The 23,234-nt window shown below is 39.1% G+C and overlaps 1 protein-coding gene across 1 annotated transcript in view; it reads right to left on the bottom strand.

Annotated features, from left to right (window-relative positions):
• TRPM1 (transient receptor potential cation channel subfamily M member 1) overlaps nucleotides 1-23,234 on the bottom strand; it is a 143,740-nt gene that overhangs the window by 78,023 nt on the left and 42,483 nt on the right. Inside the window, exons 3-5 of the mRNA XM_026648451.1 lie at nucleotides 4,617-4,696; nucleotides 3,256-3,451; nucleotides 1,654-1,867 (exon numbers count right to left, since the gene is read on the bottom strand). Coding sequence (XP_026504236.1) covers nucleotides 1,654-1,867; nucleotides 3,256-3,451; nucleotides 4,617-4,696 — 490 coding nt within the window. The remainder of the gene's footprint in view (nucleotides 1-1,653; nucleotides 1,868-3,255; nucleotides 3,452-4,616; nucleotides 4,697-23,234) is intronic.

Below are 23,234 nucleotides of genomic sequence, written 5' to 3'. Positions count from 1 at the left end.
CTGAAGGAGTAAATAACATTTCCTTATTCATTTTCTCCACACCAGTCAAGATTTCATAGACCTCTATCATATCCTCCTTAGTCATCTCTTTTCTAAGCTGAAAACTCCCAATCTTTTAAATCTCTCCTCATACAGAAGCTATTCCATACCCTTAATCATTTTTGTTGCCCTTCTCTGTACCTTTTCCAATTCCAATATATCTTTTTTGAGAGGGGGCGACCAGATCTGTACGCAGATGTACGCAGATTCAAGATGGGGGGTGGGCATACCAGGGATTTATATACAGGCATTATGAGATTTTCGGTTATTCAATAAATTGCCCTGTTCTGTTCACTCCCTCTGAAGCATCTGGTTACTGTCAGAAGACAGAATACTGGGCTAGATGGACCATGGGCCTGACCCACTATGGCCATTCTTATGTCCTTAAGAGGACAGGTGACTGATACAGAGCAAACTGGATCACTTGGTAAACTGGATGCAAGTCATTTGTGTTTCAGTACTGCCAAATATAAGCTCATAACATCCAGGAACAAAGAGTACAGGCCATGTTTATAGGATGGGGGACTCTATCATTGGAAAAGACCTGGGGATCATGGTGGATAATCAACTGAACATGAGCTCCCAGTCCAGCGCTATAGCCGAAAAGGGTTCATGTGATCTTTGGATATATACATAGGAGAATCTTGAGTAGAAGTAGGACAGGTTAGATGATCTCTGGTTTTGGCACTGGTACGACTACTACTGGAATATTTTATCTAGTTTTAGGCCTGGTCTACACTAACCCCCCCAATTCGAACTAAGGTACGCAACTTCAGCTACGTGAATAACGTAGCTGAAGTCGACGTACCTTAGTTCGAACTTACCGCGGTCCAGACGCGGCAGGCAGGCTCCCCCGTCGACTCCGCGTACTCCTCGCGCCAAGCAGGATTACCGGAGTCGACAGCGAGCACTTCTGGGTTCGATTTATCGCATCCAGACAAGACGCGATAAATCGAACCCAGAAGTTCGATTGCCTGCCGCTGAACCAGCGCGTAAGTATAGACAAGCCCTTAGTGTTCACAATTCAAGAAGGATGTTGAAAAATTGGAGAGGGTTCAGAGAAGAGCCAGGAGAATGATTCAAGGATTGAAAAGCATGCCTTATAGTGAAAGACTCAAAGACCTCTATCTGTTTTCTATGACAAAGAGAATGTTAAAGGGTGATTTGATCACAGTCTATAAGTACCAACATGGGGACAGAAATTTGATAATAGTGGGCTCTACAACCTAGCTGATAAAGACATAACTAGATCCAATGGCTAGGAGTTGAAGCTAGACAAATTCAGACTAGAAATAAGGTGCACATTTTTAACAGAGAGGGTAATAAACCTTTGGGACAAAATTACTAAACGTTGTGGATTCACCATCGCTGGGCAATTTTAAATCAAGATTAGATGTTTTTCTAAAAGATATGCTCTAATTCAAACAGGAATTAGTTCAGGGAAGACCTATGGCTTGTGTTATGCAAGAGGTCAGACTAGATGGTTGCAGTGGTCCCTTCTGGCCTCATGATCTATGAATCACTTATGCACTTTCATGTCTTCTACCACTGAGAAAGATCATATGTAGAAACATTTACTCCATAAGTAAAATTCAGAAGATGGTAATTTCTTACCAGTACTAACTCCTCCAGTGAAAATCCAGGCTCCTGTTGTCATGGCAGCCTTGATCAGGCCTTTCCCAAATACTTGTTTCAATTTAGGTTGCAATTCAAAATTCTGGAGGCCCCCATGGACAGAGATTAAAAGCTTGGGAAGTTCCAGTTGCCAGTCTTTCACCATGAGATGAAGCAGAGAATCTGGTTTGGTGTCATACGACACACGTATATACTGCAAAATAGTTTGTAACAGTGCCTTAATATTACGGTGCTATTTTCTTTGTAATACTTTCCATTGACTGAGAATTGAGAAACCAACTAGTCTAACATGAGCAAGGAAGGATTTTAATGCTTTTTAAACACTGTATCACAAAGTTTCTATATTGCTTGTAATGAGAAGAATTAGTAAGCCTGAGTCGCATTGCTCCACTGTTGAGAAGCTGAGAATGTGCCATTCATTACATGGGGAACAAATATTTGATAGTAGTCAATCTAGCAGAGAAAGATATAATGTATGATCCAATGACTGGAAGTTGAAGCTAGACAAATTCAGAATAAGGCATAAATTTTAACAGTGAGAATAATTAACCACTGGAACAATTTACTATGGATTGTGGTGGTTTATACATCACTGGCAACTTTTAAATCAAGATTGGGTGTTTTGCTAAAAGATATGCTCTAGGAATTTGTGTGTGGGGGGGAGGTTTTGTGGCCAATGTTATATGGGAGGTCACACTAGATGATCAGGGCCAACGAGGGGGGGGGGGGGGAAGCCGGTACAAATTACTGGGGCCTGGCGGTCCGGAAGGGAGCCTGGGGCCCAATTTCCCCGGCTGTTTAGCCGGTCAGCCCTTGCTGGGGGGCCCGAAAATTTTTTTTCACCGGGGCCTGAATCCGCTCTCGGCGGCCCTGTAGATGATCACAGTGGTCCCTTCTGGCCTTGGAGTATAGGAATCTATGAAATCTATAAGTAAAAGAGGTTGCCATTTTAAAAACCCCAGCTTGGGTTGGAAAGGGGAAGTACTAAGTTTTCATTAGAATTTTGAACTAGGGGAAATTACCTCCCTGAAAAAGATCAAGATGTTTTCTTTGGTTAATCGAATCCTCTTTTGACTACCAAACTAGAGTCCTTACCTACATTGCCAGAAGTTGGCTTATGCAACATTTCATTGTTTTGTTAGTTTTTCTACCTCTTAAGCATTGGCTTTTTATATTATATTTACTTCTAAAATCATGACCTTATGGCAATTTCTTTTTAAACTACTGGCATTCTATTAAACGGGGATGGGAGAACCATATGTGTTTGTTTTCTGTAACTTTTATTGGTTTTGCAATATGTTGTTCTCCTTTGCACCTCAGTGTCTCTCATTTGGCAGTCTTACAGAGAGGCCCTGGGACAAATGTGCACAGGGAGCAATTCCAGGAGTGGCTCCGTCTAGAACAGCGATCAGGCACAGAGGAATGCTTGAGTGGAGAAGCTTGGATAGCGGCTATTACTATACCTGCTCTGCTGAAAGACACAGGACTCTAGTCTCCAACATTGTCAAGCTTGGATCAGGCCCTCAGTGAGCTGGGGATCTAGATGACAGATGTTTGTATAGCATGTGTTCCGTTCCTTACCATGGCCTTATTTGAATGTCCACCTCCCTGGAACTCAAGATTTCCATAGGCATCTGTTGGACATGTTTGGGTGTGTTTACTGACGGACCATTTTTCTGGCTGAGGTTCCAATTGCTTTGTTTCCTCTCCATTTTTGTTAGCTGCTGTACTTGGAGGAATTGGAATATGTTGACTAATAAGCTGGCCACAGCAGCACCTGAAATCAAAGTTAGATTTTGCACCGACGATGAACATATTGTCTCCAATATCTGATAGTGTCCACTTTAAAAAAGAAACCAAACTCCCCCCGAAACAAAAAGTTAGATTTTAGACACAAATGATTCTGGCTTACCTACCTATTTTGTATCTGGCATATAGGACTTTCTGTGAGTCACTGAAACACCTCCTCTGAGCCATACCTAAGCACACATACCAAACCCACTTTTCAGAGGTGCCAGCTCACAGGTGTTGCTTAGTGCTTAAGGACTAAATGTTTCATGTCACTCCTGTAAGAGGATTGGACCCTGAGGGTCTGGTTCCTGTGCTGGGGAAAATAGCAGCTCTGTAGAGCCTGTCTCCCTTTTTCTGCTGCTATACACAATGTGGGTAACCTGTGCAACAGCATAAGGGGGCACCTTGAACCCCCTTCCACTTCTGGGCGGCCACTCAAGCAGGGCACAATTTAGCCAATTGATAATACAGTAGCAGTAATACTAAGTATTACAGTACAACTACATCCAGAAAAATAAGGCCATGCTACTATCTTGCTTCATGAACCAGGATTATACCATTCTCTTGGCTTCTCAACTATCTCAGAATCCAGTGTAAAGTTGTATTCTGGTTTTATGAAATCTTCAAGGAGTTGCTACATTCTGCTTCTCTGGCCTTATCTCCATCTTCTTCCCCTAACACTCATTCCACTCCTCCAGTCTGGGCCTCCTCTCAGCTCCTTTTCTTCCGTTCTATGCAGAGTGTGCAAGTGTATGAGCTTGTCAACACAGTGGAGTAATGCACCTTAGGGTGTGTGATTTCTAAAGCGCATTATGTGTTGAACGGCGTAGACCCTGCTGGTCTCTAACAGTACTATATTAAAGCACACTATGGTACTTTTAGTGCACTCCAGCAGTTTCTACATGGACTAACTAATGAGCAACACATTAGTTTGTTTTAGAAATCCCTCCTCCCCCAGCCCAGTGTACACTGCTGCTCTGTGTAGACAAGCCCTCTGCCTCACTTTCACTTTTGCTCCCTTGCCTTCTTTCCCTCAAGCACAGTGAATAGAAATCAGCTCTCAGCTACATCATGTACATTCAGAACAATTCCATTGACTTCAGTGATAAGTATTGTTTTATCTACTAATGTAAATGCTTAAAAATTGTCACCTGTTAACATCTTTGTTGTTGGCAATTATGTAGATGCATTCTCTTTTTGAAAAGGTCTTCTCTATCCAAGCCTTTTGACCCTGAAATAGGAAAAGGGAAATAAAATATTGATATATTTGCTGAGTGGCCGATACCATAAAATGTCTACCTCTTAGTTTCCTTCCTGAAATATAGCTTTGATTGTCAAATGAGATATTTACAATGCACGTTTCAGGAGGCTAGACTCCTTAAATTCTAATAGGGTACTCTCATCTACTGGGGAAAGCATGAACTCCTCCACCGAGGCATAGTGGGAGCAGGGAAGGACGACACTAATTATGAAGACAAATTGGAATTGTGTGGGACCATTTTCCCTGCAAATGCAAACCAGAACTCATCATATCAAGCTCACAATGTTTTTCAAACAGGAATTGTAGATGAGCTAAAACAATGCCCCAGTTCTGTGCAATGCAATTAGAAAGTCTATTGCAGCAACATAGTTCAATTAGATTTCAAAACAATGAATGGAGAGTACAGCTCAGAAATAGCTGTATACCAAGGTTTCCCAAACTCTGCACTTGCGATCCCCATTCTCAAAACCTGTAACCTTGACCCTGAGCAGGCAAAAACTTTGTCACTGTTCTAACACCAAAACGAACTAAGGATGAATATTTGAAAAGGATACTTTGATTTTAAAGAGGTACAAAATGATAACCAGAGTCACAATTCAAAGATATGTATAAACCTGTCTTCTGGATGAAATTCATATTCTGTCCCTGGAGAGAAGAGTTCACTTCACTAAAGTCCCCAAAGAAGCAAAAGCATGTCACCAATGAATAATTACTTAAATAACCAGCAAGGAGAGAAAGTTGGTCATTTAGGAAAGCCTGTACTCTGGCTCTTATTTCAAACAGTCAAGCTATCAATGTAACAGGTAAGAGTTACCTCTCTTCATTTTGATAGGAGTTGCTGGTGAATGGAACCCATGCCATCATAGAGCATTGCAAAAGTCAATAATTCATTAGACAGCACTTAATGAAATTCACTACAGCTTTATGAACCACGTGGAACAGGTTATCAGGCATTTTCTTAGCATCGGGAATTTGATGGCATCTGAAACAGTGCAGCCCTCAGGGATTAGATACAATGCTGTGGATCAGTATGGCCTGGACTTATTTCCCTCCACATATTGCTTTGGCACCAGCCGTGTAAATCGCAATACACTGCTCGCAATGAAAATGGAAATATTTGTTTTCCAAACATTTTAAGTGAACATTCTCCTTGTATGTGTTTGGCACAGCTTTAGAAGACAGCAAGTCTTTTGCAATAGTACCAGCAGAAATATAGCTCAAATATGCTGGCAGGTTTGCAGCAGCAAAGACATTGGATATTCATGAAGCTGAATTGCTGAGTAATCACTTTTCCTGAGTTTTGAAATCAGTTCACTCTCTGATTTCTTGAGCCATGTGGTTAATATGGCATAAAACAGTGCTATCTGAGAAAATATAGCTGCTTCAGCCTCTGTGACTTCTGAACCCATGTATATTGTGAAGGAAAGCCTAAGATTTTCTGTAATGTTAAATGACTTTTGCAGTTGCATGATTGTACAAATATCAAATAAGATGTTTGAAGGGCACTCCTACTGACAATGCCAGTCTGAGTAATCAAGTCTTGTTGCATTTTCCAGCTTCAGGCTTTCTTTCCCCAAAAATCCACAATCCAATTCAATGTTCCCTTTTTAAATATTGCAATAACTTTGAAGACATCATGCTCTTGGCAGCAGCCAGCATTTTAGAGCACATTACAACCGGTGGTTTTGAATCAACTGATGTAAAACCCATGTGTCATTCTATGCTGCATTTACTTTTACTTTTCTGAGCTGTCACTGTAATCTGTTGCTGCTACCTTCATTTTGAAACAATCAATCTTTCTGAATCAACCCTTGGCCAGAAGTGAGCTCCACAAACTGAATGATAGATGCAATGTGGTTATGTGAGGTTCAGCAGTGCTGTCATCCAGTTTTCCAGTTCGGTAGCACATTTTGCCATTGTCCACGTGCATGGGTAGTTGTGCTTTGTGGTACACATTAAATAACATTTTTAATTGGACTTGTACCATTTTGTGTTAGGTAAATCCAGGCACACCCACATAACCATCCTCCCATAAGAGATTAATCATGTTTCACTAGCCGAGTCTCTAGCAGAGACTCACACGTGCTGTGCTAGTCTACACCAAACCCCTAGTTGGGGTACTCATATCAATGTAGAGGTTTTAAAGGGGTACAGCATTCCAGGCTTGTGTTTATCCATTTTTTTGCCATTTTAAATATACTGAATTTTGTGTGTGTGACCTTTCCTAACTCAACTCCCCTCCCCGGGTGCTCAGCTACTGTAGAAATGAGGGCCATGTAAGTGCCTGGATAGATAGATACATCCTCTCCATGAACCCCTCGAGAGATCTGTAACCCCCAGTTTTGGAAACCCTACTGTAAGCATTTCAGGGGAGATAAGTTCGGGTTGTGTTGATAAGCGATGCTGTGCATGTGACTCCTCCACACAGAATACTGAAAAGACAACCTGACAATCATCAAAACAACTGGATTGTACACCGTCAATGCAGGTTGTTATTTCACCCTATTCTTTTTACTTTGCAAAGAGAGACAACTTTTCATTGCTACTTGATCTTCTTCATGGAGAAGTATTAAAGTTAGCTACAATTTGGAGCAAGAACCTGAAGTCTAAGGCTCTCTGTTCCTCATTTATGTTTGGAAGGAAAGCTTTTGCAGTTAAGTTTCTAAAGTGAGCTTTAGAGTATATCTGAATTCCCAGCTGTGCATTCATTGTATTATAGTTATTTTAAATAAAGTCTGTTATCTGCCACTGCACTTAAAAAAGCATTGCACACCCACACCTCGAATGCACCACATACAAATAATACATGATGCACTGCTGGCTTATTTTTCAGTGCTAATGAGAGGAAGGGAAAAGCAGGCATTACAGATCAGTGGAATAAAAACTCACAAAGCACGTTCGCTCAGCCTTTGAAGTTTCACTGCCCTTGTCTGTTTAATCTTCTTACTCAGAGCTTGATTATAATCCAGTGCAAATACTTAAGCAGACACATCCACTGTCAGAAAATAGGCACCTTACCCACTTATTTGATATGGATTCTGCACAATTCTGAAAAGCTGCTACGATCACTCTGGATGGGAATTTATTCAGTTTCTTGAAAAAAATATAAGCATGCATACTGTCCCTAGTGAGTTTGGAAGAACTAAATACTTTTTAACAGCCTCTGAACAGAAGAATTTTGAAAGGATTATGACAGATTAACTACAGTTTTCAGGCCAAGAGCCAGTGGGTGTATTTATGCTGAGAGACAAATAGGTATTGCCAGCAAGATCATGCCACTAAAACTCTTTGCAGGTTTTCTATTGATCTGTAAGAAACACAAAAGTGCGACACCTAAACTCGTTGAGTGTACTGAAGTTCAAAACTGCTTATTATTACAAACACAAAATGCTCTAATCAAAACCGAATCTTGGAAGGACGCATTTCAAATGCTCAGTGGCATATTTATTCTCTTTTGTGAAAACTGACAAAGGTCTCTTCAATTAAGGTAAAACAAAACAAAACAAAACAAAACAAAACCTTTGCTAATTCTTGGCTTCCAGCCTTGAATCTACTGCTATGTCTGGAAAGAACATTAATTAATATTGGGCTTTATTCTCCCACCACAGGGTTTTGAGTAGTTCCCATTGCCATCAACGAGAGGGCCTTGTATCCTGCAGTGAGAATGGAGACCACTGTTACTTAGTATGTAGACCAGGCAGTTAATAAGACGTAGGCCTTCAAAATATGCTCAATAGTTATAATAATAATATATGGTGATATACCTATCTCATAGAGCTGGAAGGGACCCTGAAAGGTCATTGAGTCCAGTCCCCTGCCTTCACTAGAGGACCAAGTACTGATTTTGCTGCAGATCCCTAAGTGGCCCCCTCAAGGACTGAACTCACAACCCTGGGTTTAGCATAGTTAAAATTAAATTTGAGCAATAATTAATGTTAGAGAAGCCAACTGTCCTTTTTGCTGTGCACTGAGAGCTCTCATACGCAGAGAAAGACAGGTACAGGACCAGAGATGTGCAGCACTATTGAATTAGTAAACAAATATTTTTCATATTTGATACATTGTCTGAGGAGGAAATCCCATTTCACTCCAGCTGGCTGGTAAAATGAAATAAAAGTTATTTGGACTGTTTTGGAAAGTCTGATTAAACAATTACAGGGCTTGATCCTCAGTCCTTACTTGGGCAAAGCTCTCATTGAAGTTTTGTGTTAAGACAGCAAGCAGCACTGGCACCAGAGCTCAGTATGCATTAGCTGAACCTGGAGAGAAAGAGACGTAAGAATCAAGCTACCCATCTGGAAATTTCATACTGCACTTTTTTCCCCCCACTCTCTATTTCGTCATCAGGTGCTGTGAATTTTCAGTTACTGTATATCTGCATGGAGCAATGGTGACATTTAGTGACCAGCAGTATTAATCATAGTTGAATAGTCATTATAGATAGTGTCAAGTATCAGAGGGGTAGCCTCTTGCATCTGAAGAAGTGAGGTTCTTACCCACGAAAGCTTATGCTCCCAATACGTCTTAAAGGTGCCACAGGACCCTCTGTTGCTTTTTATAGATAGTGTGAGTTTCCTTGGGCCATGCCTCTCTTGGTTTCAGTGCAGATCCTCAACTGATGTAAACTGTTACAGCTCCATAAAGGAGCTATAACAAGTGAGGATGGAATCTTCAGAGATTTTAGCTGCTACAATCTAAGTCTCGACTAAGTATGTGGAAATTGTGGTGTGGCAGATTTTCATGGGGACAGCAAAAGGCACATCCCTGACACACAGACCACCCTCTATCAACTTTAAATCCTCATTCCAAAGCATGGGGGCACTAGGGCTTTTCAAAGACAAGATTGCTAGAATTTTTTTAAAATGGGGTAAAACAATATTTTCCCTTAGCCTTGTTCTCAGAAAGAATGAACTGTTTTGGCTGAAATAAAAATAAATTAATAATAAAAAATATCAGCCCGAGGCAGACACTCAGCATGGAAAAGTTTAGCCTGACTGGTTCAAGTTTGGCACAATTAAATCATCTGAAAACAGGTCTTATAATGGGAAGTGTTGAGCAACCTTCATAACAGGCAGAGTGACCAGCCCCACCTATAATAGTGTTGTCACAAAGTGTCCAGTGCTGCAAGGTGGAATCAATGGGAATGGAGGGAGTGTGGTTCTTGCAGGATGCGACTCCATAGGGTACAGCAGTAATTTATATTCTGCTGTAAAATCATTAAGTCTCAGTTGGGGATAGAAGATGACGACATTAGCTGAAGCTGGAGAGGCTGAGCAAAGGGTTCTACATCATATTAATTAGCAGCCCTTCCACTAGTAACACACAGTGTCTTTGCTACACACACTCTGTAACAGGAGGTAAAACTGTCCCAAATGCATATATGATTGTTTTCAAAAATGTGTGTTTAATACAAGCTCATATTGAATGGAATTTTTAGAGGCTAGATTAGCTGGATAGCAGGTATTAAATGGAAAAATCTATCCCATGCAACCCTCCTAAAATATTGTGCTTTAAATGACAATAAATTCTTGATATTTATGAGGTCTCAACTCAGCAAGATACTTAAGCATGTGTGTAACTTTAATAGGACTTTCATATACTTAACATTGTGCATATGCTTATGTCTCTTGCTGAATTGGGGCGTGAAAACTAAATCAATGGCTGTTATTTACACATACAATCATAAAGACCAATGTGACCTCAGCTACTCAGACGCAAAACTGATTTGCACTGGAGTTTTACCTCCAGGATCAAGGCAGAATTGGGCCCTGCAAAAATCAGAAATATTTGGAATAATCTCCTTTAAAAGTCACATTCTAAAAAGGAGATGAAGTTACAGGTCCCAGAAAGAATAGCTACTTGACTTCTGACGAGCCAACCAGGAAATACAGATTGAGGGATCTGATAGTTAATATTCTTTGAGACCTTATTATTATTCATCTCGAGAGAGTAGTACAATATGCTGACTCATCACATAATTGTTTTCAGCCAGTCATGAACCAGGATATTTTTCTTAAAAGGTTACATTATGTCATAGGCGATTTCCCACTGTTCAAGGGCCCAGAATACAGACCTATAAGATATCATTCTTAAATCCAGCAAGATAAATTAAAATAACGCAAAGGGATAACCTTAAACTACAACATCCTTAATTTTGTGCATTCGAGTCAGATTTTAGGTTTTATTAAAATGGTGTTTTAAATGTTGATTTTATTATTTCAGATTTCCTGTTTTAAAGGGCATTTTAATCTGTCTTTGTGTTCTACAAAGAAGTGGCTACATTTCCTGAAAGGATGGCCTTTCTGGCAGTTTATTATTTTATGCTGACCCCCTTTATTATAAATTACTTTAAAAATGCAACTTTATAAGTCAGGTTTTCAGCTCGTGTAAACTGGCATAGCTCCACTGACGACGATGAAGCTACATCAATTTTCCACTGACGCTTATGGAGCTACGCCAGTTTATACCAGTGAGGATTTGGCCCTATATCTTTTCTTTTATATATAATTTTTTACATTTGGTCAAGAATTCATACAAAAGATACACTGCTGGTATCAGCAAACTGAAATTATTCTGATAGGAATAATATATGCTCCTGCGAATAGCTTTGTTGAAGTGAATGGATTAATCACATTCTTTCATTTAGGTGAAAAGATATTTTAAAAGAGGACACTATGAACAATGGTGTGTTAGAAAGTAAATCTACCACAGCAAGGATTTGATAAATTGGAAAAGGTGCTGCTATATGCTAAATCTGGAGTATTATTTTAGCTTGTAACAATTAAAAAAAGATGGCAAGAGGTAAATGCAGGAGATACCTGTGCATGTACTTCAGAACTAGAAGATACTCATTCTATTTTAATTACCTTTTCATTTTCTTTACTTTACTTTAACACTAAGACACTGGTGCAAGATTTCATGATACATGTTGCTGAACCTCTGTGATTAGAATAGGATGCTTTATTCAACAGGGAACAACAGGCCCAATCCTACATACCCTTATGCACATGGAAGTAGCCTCATTAACTTCAATAGACTATTTGTGAGAGTAAGGATTACTCATGTAAGTGTTTGCAAGACTGCGCCCTAAATGCACAGATCTAATTAGTACTAGTGGGAGTTGCATAGTGCATTGAACATGCATTCCTCCTAAGCTATCCTCACTTTGCTATGATCTCATGATGCACAAGCACCAACATTACATGGATGATAATGAGTGGGGAAATTCAATATTTGAATTATTCATTCTTTCAAAGGATTTATAATTACATTTTAAAATGGGGTGGGCTGGAAGGGGAAGGAATACTGGTATATAAATTAATGCTAGGCATGCTGTAAAATATGAACGCCATTTAATTACTGCATAGTAAAATTCCTATTTATAATCAAAACGTATAAAACGTTTTAAAAAACCACTTTTTGAGAAGGTGACTCCTAAAATACGATAAACTTTAATTGCAAGTGTCTGTATGACACACAAATTGATGTTTCTTCTGGAAACAAGTTGCACAAACATACATTTCAACCCCCAAACCCCTGTATATTTACATTCAGGCTATATACTGTTTAGCCAATTTGGTCCCTTAGGAAATTAACATTAATTTGCAGCCCGTGCTGTACTTTTTCCTGGGAGCAAGAATCTGCAGGCAAAAGTCTGCTAAAAAGTTCTGTCGGTAGTGAATTTGCTACTTGCTGTGGCTAATTTTACACTCAGTAAAGCAATTACTTTACAGACTCTGGTTGGTACGTAAGCTATAATCGAATATGTCATGGCAGAGTTGGCTGCATTTTGTGCCCTGCTGCCTTTTGTTATTTTGAAAACAAAGAATTTCCAAATCGTTTAACCCTTAGGCTGCTGTGATAGCACAGGAACACTCCCCGAATTCTTTTAGCAGCCATAATGGAAACACTGGAACTCAATGGTTAAAACTCCTTTGTGGAGAGGCTAAAAACAAACAAACAAACAAAATAAAAACACTATTATATAAGAAAGGATTTTCTGGAAAAAAGCAACACTAGTTGAGAACTTTCTAAAAATTTGAATATTCCAGGATCGAAATCATCCCAGAATGTGAAAGCAACAGACAATTTCAAAAATGGTTTTTTAAAAATGTTTAAATAAAGGCAATTTTCAGCAGATGGGGTCAACCCTTTATCAGTCCTTACTGAAGTAAAAATTCCATAGCGGTCAATGGAGGTTGATGTCAATAGGAGTTTTGCTTGAGTAAGGAATGACTAAGCACAGCAGGCTGGGCCCATTGTGACTAGAATATAGCATGTTCTGGTATGTTAAGGCACACTTTTGTATAGCGTCCAATGAGATGGATATTTTCTGAAGACAGGGAAAAATAGAGCCCTTAACTGCAACAAAAGATAATACAAACTGGTTATAAATAAATGAAATACATTACTACTAATGATGCTGACATGCTGTAAGCATTTACTACTGCATCTGTCTAAAAATGACTTACCAACATATTCTGCACTAAAAAATTAGTTGAAGACACGTGTAAATTAAAATAATTACCAGATAATGGCAAACTTGATACACAGTGGGGTACATTAATCTTCACTGTCCTCTCAGGAAAGCCCCTTTGATAAAGTCTGCAGAGTCAGATGTATAAAGCTCTCAAAACATACTCCAAAGACCAGTGGGTCAGAGGCAGTGGTGGGCTGATACGCATGGTTCTCCCTCTGGCCCCATGGGAGAATACAAGAAAAAGATAATTGCACCAGTGGTTGATATTACCTTTTCTGTGGAGCTCCTCCTTGGGCATCTGGGACCCACCATGGTAGGTTTTGATAGCATGGCTGCATTGGAGTCATGCTGCCAGAGAGCTGACGGATAACAAAAGCTGAACCTGGCCTACCATGGATCCACCAGATTTGCAAGTTTTGCGGTTGAGCTCCATAGCCATTTCTGAGATGTTGTGAGGGAGGATCTCAGTGAGTTGATCCTCATTGAGACTTCTGACCCTCAGAGCCTCCTCCTATGTGTTTTATCATGAGAAGGCACCACCTGGTCCATGAGATACAGAAACACCATAACTAGAAAGGATATTGGTGAGGTAAATGTTCTTCATCTCTTTGTAAGAGAGAACAGATAGCAATGCAGGCCTGAATCAGAATCATGTTTTGTTCACTTATCAGACTTCCATAATACTCAAGTATCATCAGAACCTGATAAAACCCAGTTAAAGAGAAGAAAGTTTGGTTATCAGAGGGTGAGTATTGAACCCAACACTGAGTTCCAAATCGAAAAGACTACTGATCGACTTTTGCTCAGTTTGGGAAAAAAGAAAACCACCAGCCAAACTAGCATTCCTTTTGTATTTGTCACAAATATAGTGCCAACTTAGCATTCACACACTCAGGTGGGGAAAAATGTATTTTATATACTTGTCTATCAGCTACAGCCTTTCTTCTTATTATTGTCCTACAGATATAATTTGCTTATTCTGAAACATAGCTTAAAGACAGATTTCCAACTATTTACAAAATTAATTTTGAAAGTTGCCCTGTTCTCCCTTTTCCTTTTTGCAATTCCTATTTCAAGTTACACCTCCTTCACAATAAACAATGAAAAGCTTAGGAAGTAGCCTAATTGTAGTATTGTAATTGCACCCAACTTAGCATAATTATTTATGCATCTTTTTAACTAAATCTCAATTATATTTGATCACATTAAAAAAGAACGCACAATAGAAGATGGTCAAAAATACACAGAAAAGTAGTTTTAAACAAGTCAAAAGTCCTACCTGCTTGTTGCTGGAAAGTTTTGTTTCCGATTTTGGAAATATGATTTACATGTAATAGAAATAAATTAAATTTAACTCAGTTTCTGTTCCACCTTTCCTTTTATTGTTCAGATTTCTCTCATCTTCCTGCTAGGACTTCCAGCCTCTCTGAAGTCCCTGAGAATCCCCAATGAGATGGGTTTCCACCACTTTAAGAAGAGAATCTCATATGATAACCATGTGAGCAACTTCTTTGTTTAAACCAATCTCATGACTCCTTTGAAGGTAATCCTTTAGAAGTCTCATGACCTATCTCTCTGCCCACAGGGTATTTTCATCTCTTGGTGGAACAAGGCACAACAAATCTACTTTGATAGTGCCCAAATCTCCAATTTGTTAAACCTTCTTTTCTCTCTCAAACAGTGGCTCTACTCACTGTAAGAATGCCGGCACTGCAGAAAGGCTAAATGCAGAGCTGAAACTTTTAATTTGAAGTGTCCCCTCCCTTCTCCTAAAATTTCAACGTTATTTGCATAATTGAGACAATTGGACATAATAGCCCTTTCAGGGGTCCTCATTAGACATACAGCTCTACATTCTTTGAAAATGGGGGGGAAAAAGAGGTCATACAGCATTAATTATATCTAATCCTTTTTAGAACAATTTGAAGTTAGGCAAGATGTCTGTATTAAAACAGCCAAAGTAGTAAATAAGCCATCCATTATGGAACTTTATACTTTACATATCACACACATTTTCATCCCATGTTGCTGTTGCCACTTGAATTAACTCATTTACTATGAAAGTTTCTTCTGTATCTTCCATTACTTGTACATTATTAATGGCAGATGACACAATCTGTGGTTAGCATTTCTTTTTGCTGCTCTAACTTCCTGTGAAATGATAGATCTTACTTGTTGTTTAGGCTACCAATATAGTGAATGACAATAAATACAGGCCACATGTCCAACACACTTAAATGTGATCTTATTCCCCCCCCCTTTCTTGCATTGTATCATAAAAACAGGTAGCCTGTTAGAGTCTAGCCTTATTCAAGGTTCCTTTAACCAGGCACTCAATCCCATCCTCAACATACTAACACCACATCAGTTTTTGACTGGCAAAGAAATGTTTTCACAGACAACTGTTCAATGCACCCCCTTCCCCGAAGGCCAGTAAATCCATTTAGGGCTAGACCATGCACTTCTTACTCAGGCAAAACTTCCACTGATTTCACAGTGATGGACTTCAATGTCAGTTTTAGCTGAATGAGAAGGAAGGATTAGACCACCATCTGGGAAATGATGATGCCAAAGCAATTTTGGACTCAATTTTTGTCTGTCACTTTTTACAAATCTATCCCCATTTCAAAACAATTACAAATTGAGAGCACATATTATAAAGAGCCATATTATAAATAGCCAGGTTCAGAGAGAACCCTCCCTCTGCCCACTTACTCAGGGGCATTTCTCACTTAGGGCCTGATCCCAAGTTCATTAAAGTTAATGGAAGACTTTCCATTGATTGAAATTCAGTAAATTCAGAAATTCAGTAGACATTGGATTAGATTCTTAGAGCATATATTGCAACTGTACTTGAAAGCAGTATCAGTTTCTACTTTGTTTCTGGGTGCAGTTCAAGTCAGGTTCTGAGTTTTGAAGTCACATATTGTTTAGGTCCTGGTTGTCTTAGAAACCACCTTGCTCCTTGTATCCAAAACAAGCAAAAGGAATTGCTGAAGAGCTCTTGATGATGGCTCTTAAAAGGTATGTGTCTGGAAGCTGGAGCTGTGCGGTGAAATCCTGGTCCCATTGAAGTCAGTGGGAGTTTTGCCATTGACTTCAGTGAGGACACAATTTCACTCATGGTGCCCTTGATGGAGAGTGCTTAGCTCTGGAATTCATTTTTTTTCATTGATTTTGGAGAAGTTGACCTTTTGGGCCCACTATGGGTAAAATTCAAAAGTGGCTAGTTATTTAGCCAAGTTTTTGACTGACAGAGTAGGGTAAGCGGGATTATGTTCCTGTTTGCTGGGGGGTTTGTTGAATTCTATTTAGCTGACACTGTCCATTTTATTGGTGGCTTTACCAGTTATGTACATGTGCCTGGTGTTATCTGGACCGGTGATCTGCTAGGTCACTCCAATCCTTGACTCTGGGAGCGGGCCTTACCCTGCTCTGCTGTGAGAACCCCCACTCCTGGGTTGTTCACGCACAGCCTCTGGCATGTAAGCTGCTTGGATTGTGCAACCAAATGACCCTAGCCAATATCTCCAGTCCCAGACACAACCCTAGGAACCCCTGTCTTGCGGTGTCCAGTTATGCCCGCTGGACGCTGCAATCTTATATGAGTTCATCAATTTAACAAATAAATTGATATGTACCGGGCTTGTTATCCCAAGGGGAGTCTCTGACATGCTTCAAAACAAACACACTGCTTCAGGTAGAATAAACAAACAAATTTATTAACTACAAAGATAGATTTTAAGTGATTATAAATCAAAGCACAAGTAGTCAGATTTGGTCAAATGAAATAAAAGCAAAACACATTCTAAGCTGATCTTAAAACTTTCAGTGCCCTTACAAACTTAGATGCTTCTCACCACAGGCTGGCTGGTTGCCCTTCAGCCAGGCTGTCCCCTTTGATCAGTGCTTCAGTTGCTTGGTGGTGATGTCTGTAGATGGAGATGGAAGAGAGAGGAAGAGCATGGCAAATGTCTCTCCCTTTTATCATGTTCTTTCTTCCCTCTTGGCTTTGCCCTCTCCTTCAGAATCAAGTGAGCATTGCCTCATTGCAGTCCCAAACTGACCAAAGGAAGGGGGGGAGACTCACTTGAGAGTCCAACAGATCCTTTTTTACTGCCTAGGCCAGTGTCTTTTGTTCCTGTGAGGCTGGGCTGGGTTTGTCCCATACATGCCCTGATAGGTGTGAACTTGAAAAGTTGTGAACTCTTGGAGAGTTTTTGCTGGGCTTGTTTTAAGCCATGAGGACACATTTTCAGCCTCATAACTATATACATGAAATTACAACCTATAACATAACATTACTATAACAACAATGCTCAGTGAATCATGAGCCTTCCGAAGACACCTGACATGATAAACTTTGCATTGGCTACCACACAATCATATTATAAGGATGAACATGGGGGTTTAGGGTGTTCCCCTGAGGTACAGAGTGTCACAGGGATACATTTCATAAGCCAACAAACACAAGAGAGGCCTGGCCTTACAGCTGCTCTATGGGAAACCACTAGAAGTTCTGTGCACAGAGTAGAAGCAAAACCAGACTCAGAGTAAAGAAAATATTTTCCTAAATTAAGTTGTGATTTTTACTGATACTTTTTTTAATGTGAATTTTACAGTGATTTTTTTAATCAACAGAGTTGACAGCCCTGCCAGGGGACCTTGCACTAGACAGCATAAGAGCACTTGCACTCCATTTTAAGTAACTAGACTGATGAAAGGCAAACAAGCAGTTTCAATTTGCAATGAAAGGACAAGCACAAGGAAAATTGTCCCTGTTTAATCATATTTAGTTAAATGCAGTGCTGATCACAGACGGCTTCTGCACCCAGTAATGAGAACGTCTCTACCATTTGCTGTCTCACGTTATCTAGAAAAAAAGCTAACCTTATGAAAAAAGTCCATAGAATTTTAAAAGAAACATCACTTTGCTCAATACCTAAAATAATCAGAATTTGGGTATTTTGAACTATGTGAAAGTCTTCAAGGTTTCAGATAAACACCACCCACCCCCTCATGAGCACCTTCCTATTGCGGGTTCAGAAAATACAGATTGGATAATATCTCTCAGGTAGAATTTTACTAAAATGGGGGAGGGAGAGGTTAATCCATAGGATATGCTATACTGGACCAAGCTACTGGTCCATCTACTCTAGAGTCTTGTGTACTTGATACTTCACAGGAATGAAAAAAGCCCATAATGCATTAAACAAATTGTGCAGTGTAGAATTGTATTTGGTGGCAAAAATTCCTTCCTCACCCCTGCATGTGATCTGTTTACACTCTGAAGCATGAGATATACTACATGTACACAACACATGCAGAGTAAAGGGAAGACATATTTGATTTAGGATATTTAGAATCACTGTAGACATAACAGAGACTAGAAAATATCTGCTGGGCCTCTTCTTGATGGAAACAGTCAGTCTAGCTATTAATCTATTGACCCAATCTAAGGCGATAACAGAAGCCCATTAGTCTAGATTATGCAAATAAGAATGGCATAAGTGACATCAGAAATCAAATATAAAATAGTCTAGGCTGAATCATCAATGAAGACTATTTTACCAAAGGGGGAAAAATTATTTTCTACATCCTTGTCATAACAACTGTTAAAAGTTAATTGATTTATCTTAAGTCGTACACGACTAGCCATTCAACTTAAAACAAACAAACAAAAAAATCCAACCTCCAATTACTCATGGTCTGTGGATAAAAAAGCAATGCACAGTATTGTAACTCAGTGGCAGATACATGATGGTTTCATACATAAAGTACAGGTAAAACAGCAATATTTTCCATCCCAGAGTAGCACTTCAAAATGAAACTAGGTCATCAATGGAAAGGTAGTAAATATCTGGGTATTCCAAACCAGGAATGGGCCCAGATTTTTACCATGAATTCACAGGTTTGTTATAGTAGGTGAATTCACAGGTGCATCTGTACAGTCATGGGCACTGCAATTGTCAAAGCATTTATTTTACTAGTGTTTAATAACCAAAAGCAGGAGGTTAATTTCATTGGTTGTAACAGAATTTTAAAATTGGATTTAGTTGATTTAGATAAAGATCTGGAAGAGAACACATACCTGTCTAGCTTTACCCATCCTGACATAGACATCTGTGGGTTATATTCTAAGTTGTACTGTAATGCTTGATATACGAGTGGCTCTAAATGTCAGTGTTGGCACATTCAGTGTTGTTGTAGCCATTTTAGTCTCAGAATATTAGAAAAACAAGTTTGTTTCTCTCACAGAAGTTGGCCCAATAAAAGATATTATCTCACCCACCTGGTCCCTCTAATGTTGGGACTTCACAGTTCCCCATGTAAATTATAGGAGATGCCCTGGGAAGATTTTGGTGGATAAAATGGTGGTCCCTTTGCTCTGAAACACCTTGGCAACTTTAGGTAAGGGAAGAAACAATTATGTATGTATGAAAAAGCAAAATAAACTGTGGAGTTACTATGCATGTTACTATAATAATTAAAACAAATTGACAAAAAATATGTGTTTCCATGGTAAAGCCTAAACACCTTATTGTTTGATTTACCTGTCCCATAAGGTACTACATGGAAATAGGAAGAAGCCACTGGTGTTGACTTTCTAATATATAATTCTGTCAACTTCAGTCAAAGTTCACGTTCAGACGTCAAATGGATAACACAAATGCATGAAAAAATGTCATTCTCACAGAAAATGCAGCTATACAAAAGACAGTGTTCATGGATGCCTGCACTCATACTATGGGAAGACTTGTAGATCTTGGAGTTTGTTTTGTGAAATAGCTTGCTATAAATGCATCGTGTACTAAACGGATAAAGATATGCATCTCTCCACTACTGCAGAGGGGCTCCCCAAATTTTCTCCCTTAGTCTCTGATACTTCCTGTGTACCAGGGATGGAGGTGCTTGCAGGCAACAGGAACAAGAGATTGTGGAAATCAATTTATTTGTTTTCCCATTAAAACAAAATGCTCACCCGCAAAGAGGGAAGCAATAGCCCTCGCCAAAGACAGTTATATTACTTATGCCCTTCACTGCCAACATGTTATTTATTCCTGACTTCACTGATAACATAACATCTCCCTTTAGAATCTGTTATCTTAGAAATACCTGATCTGCTATTTGTATTACAACTAATTCATGCTCTGGTTTAAATGGTTTTGAAAATTGATGTCAATTTTGAATTACAGAATCTGAAACTTTTAAAAAAAGACTTACAAATGTATACAAATAGGACATTGAATTGGTTATTGTGTATTTATATTAGAATATAAAACAATATAAAACCCAATAACTCAATCAACCAAACAATTTTACCTAAGGCCAATGGCAGAATAGTTTCCATTTTTTGACTGGCATGCTTGGGGAGGCCTGAATCCTGCACAGAGCTTGGTTAAGAAGTTGCCATTAAGGGATAAAATAAGGATCTGACATATATAGTGTTACAGCACCCAATGTGCCCATATAATTGAAAGAAATATACTGATGTGAATATTCAGTAGACTATGCACAATCAATTACATTCCTTCCAGAGACTATGGGAAGTAGTTTCCCAGAAGAAGCAATTTCATGTATCTATGAAGAGAACAAACTTTTCTCTGCCTACTCCTCTGGCATTCCCTTGACCTAGAAAGTGGAACATCAGGTCCTTCCAGTATTATATAATGCACCCAGACATTATGGGGCTACTTCACATCTTAATGGTGGCTTGCTAAGACATACCTCAAAAGTAAAATGCACTGAGTAAATGTGCTGAGTAAAATGCACTGAGTAAAAATTCTCAATTATATATAGATCTGAACCCCTTCCCATCCAAAGTAGGGGGTGAGAGGAGGCTGGGATCTAGAGCTGGATCTGAATTTTGCAACTATTTTTCTCTGTAAGTTCTATATGGTATCCATCAGCATGTCAGAGCCCCTGGTGCCTCTCTTCTCTTCAAAGGGCTGAACAGAAAACCCCAGATCTTTGCAGCATTTGAAATATGGACCCAGAACCAAAAATTACACAAGTATACACATGTTAATGAAAATGGTTTAACAGAATCATAGAAATGTAGGGCTGGACCAAACGAGGTCATCTAGTCCAGTCTCCTGCACTGAGGCAGAGGGGATGGACATTATAGAATGCAACTTCATAGCAGAACTTATAGTTATTGTAAGAGGTAGTATTAGACAACAGAAAAAAATTATAAGGAACCACAATTAATATTATGTGAGAACAAATTTACTCTGAAAAAGCATATATACAACTGTACAGCAGAAGGAACTGAACAAGACACAAATGTAAGCTTGCTAGGGAATAGACAGTAACCTCTCTTAAAAAGAGACCATTCATTAGCAGATCAAATACCTGTTCTTTAAAAAAAAAAAAAAAAAAAGAGCTTTGCAGAAGTGTGATATTAATATTAAAGAAACAGTGAGCGGAAATTAAGAACTCTGTAGGGATTGTGACCTAGTTAATTAAGAAGAAAAATGTTAAAATAGTACAGATAACAAAACCCACAAACCAGTATCCTGAGCTTCTGTGTACGGATGGAACCAGGTATTAGTTAAAAGCGAGAACATGTTATTTTAGACAAACTGTAAACCAAGGGAGTTCTGTAGTTTTTGATAGCCAAACTAAATTCTGAACCAAGGACTAGAATTTCACAGAATGTGATAATATTAAACTAGTGAGACTTGTGATGAGCATTCATGGAGATATCACATAGAGGGACATCAGAACAGATGACAAATGACACATGATAGATAGCAATCTGCCTGTGAGGGAAAACAAACTAGCTCAGATATGGATGGAGATGAAAGCTAAATTGCTTATGGCAGACTTGTTCAGATGAAATAGGAATGGAGTATTTATTCAGGCTATCCTATTACTCAGTAATATTTTGAAACAGTAGAATTCCTGAACACCCACAGCAATGCTTTGATTGGCCACAGAGAATCCATCATAGGAAGCAATAGTATATCTGAAAAGATAAAACCAAGCCCTGGGCTACAGTTTTATAAAATGGAATTCTAAAAATGTGCACATTCCAGCAAATTCAGGTGTAGCATGGAAATCACCATGACATCACACAGAAATCCACAACATGGACTGGCTAGAAAGACAGGAAAGATTGTTAAAAATATAGCGATGGATGGAAGAAGCTGAGAGAGGATCCATTTCACATACTTTAAAACTATAGACTACTAACCAGTAAGAATGCCCGTGAATGGATGATTTAAATCCAAACTCTCTCAGGGGATGGGTAAATTCCATTTCTCTACAGAGTCAATGGTTTGTTTTTGTACCAAGTAACTTGTTATTATCTGAGAGCTACTGAGTTATCTATGTGTAATGAGTTGGTAGTCTCAGTTCAGAATCTAGGGTGACATCTTGGCTCCACTGAAGTCAATGGCAAAACTCCCATTGACTTCAATGGGGCCAGGCTTTCATCCCTAGCAAACCTCATAAAAATCCAAGGATTAGCCATGGAGATGGATTCATCCCTAGAGGAACTCCTGGTACTGCAGGGCTGAGGTATATTGGCAAGTTGGGTGTAGGAAAGGTGGAACCACTATGTAGCCCAATATGTTGTGTGGAAAGGTACAGGACTGCAGACCTGCAGTCTCCATGGCTGTCAAGCTAGCATACTTCACAAATCCTGAACTCATTCTAGAAAGAAAAAAGAAAAAATGTTTGAAAGCAAAGTAAACAGAAATCCCATTAATACTAAATAAAAGCTACTGAAGGCTCCTCCTTTCTGAACGGCTAGCTAACATTAGAACAAACTCAGGCCTTAAAGAATGGTCAAGTAACAGTATAACCCATAAACATGGGGGTTGGAGAATGGTTTAGTTCCCATTTTGATTCATATAAAGCAAACTGCAGTTTCTGAATAAAAATAAACAATCTCTATATAAAAATGGGTTTGCATCCTCAATGGAATCCACCTAGCTCTAAGGACAAGGCTCTTATCCACAGCACATTTATTATGATCTTCAACAGCACCTGATGAAAGCTGTACAATGCACTAGCAATAAT

This window comes from Terrapene carolina, unplaced genomic scaffold (genome assembly GCF_002925995.2).
Source record: "Terrapene carolina triunguis isolate 2854851 unplaced genomic scaffold, T_m_triunguis-2.0 Scaffold67, whole genome shotgun sequence".
In the NCBI taxonomy this organism is placed as follows: Eukaryota; Metazoa; Chordata; order Testudines; family Emydidae; genus Terrapene; species Terrapene triunguis.
The sequence above is the reverse complement of the archived record's forward strand: the minus strand, read 5'-3'. Positions and strand labels throughout refer to the sequence as shown.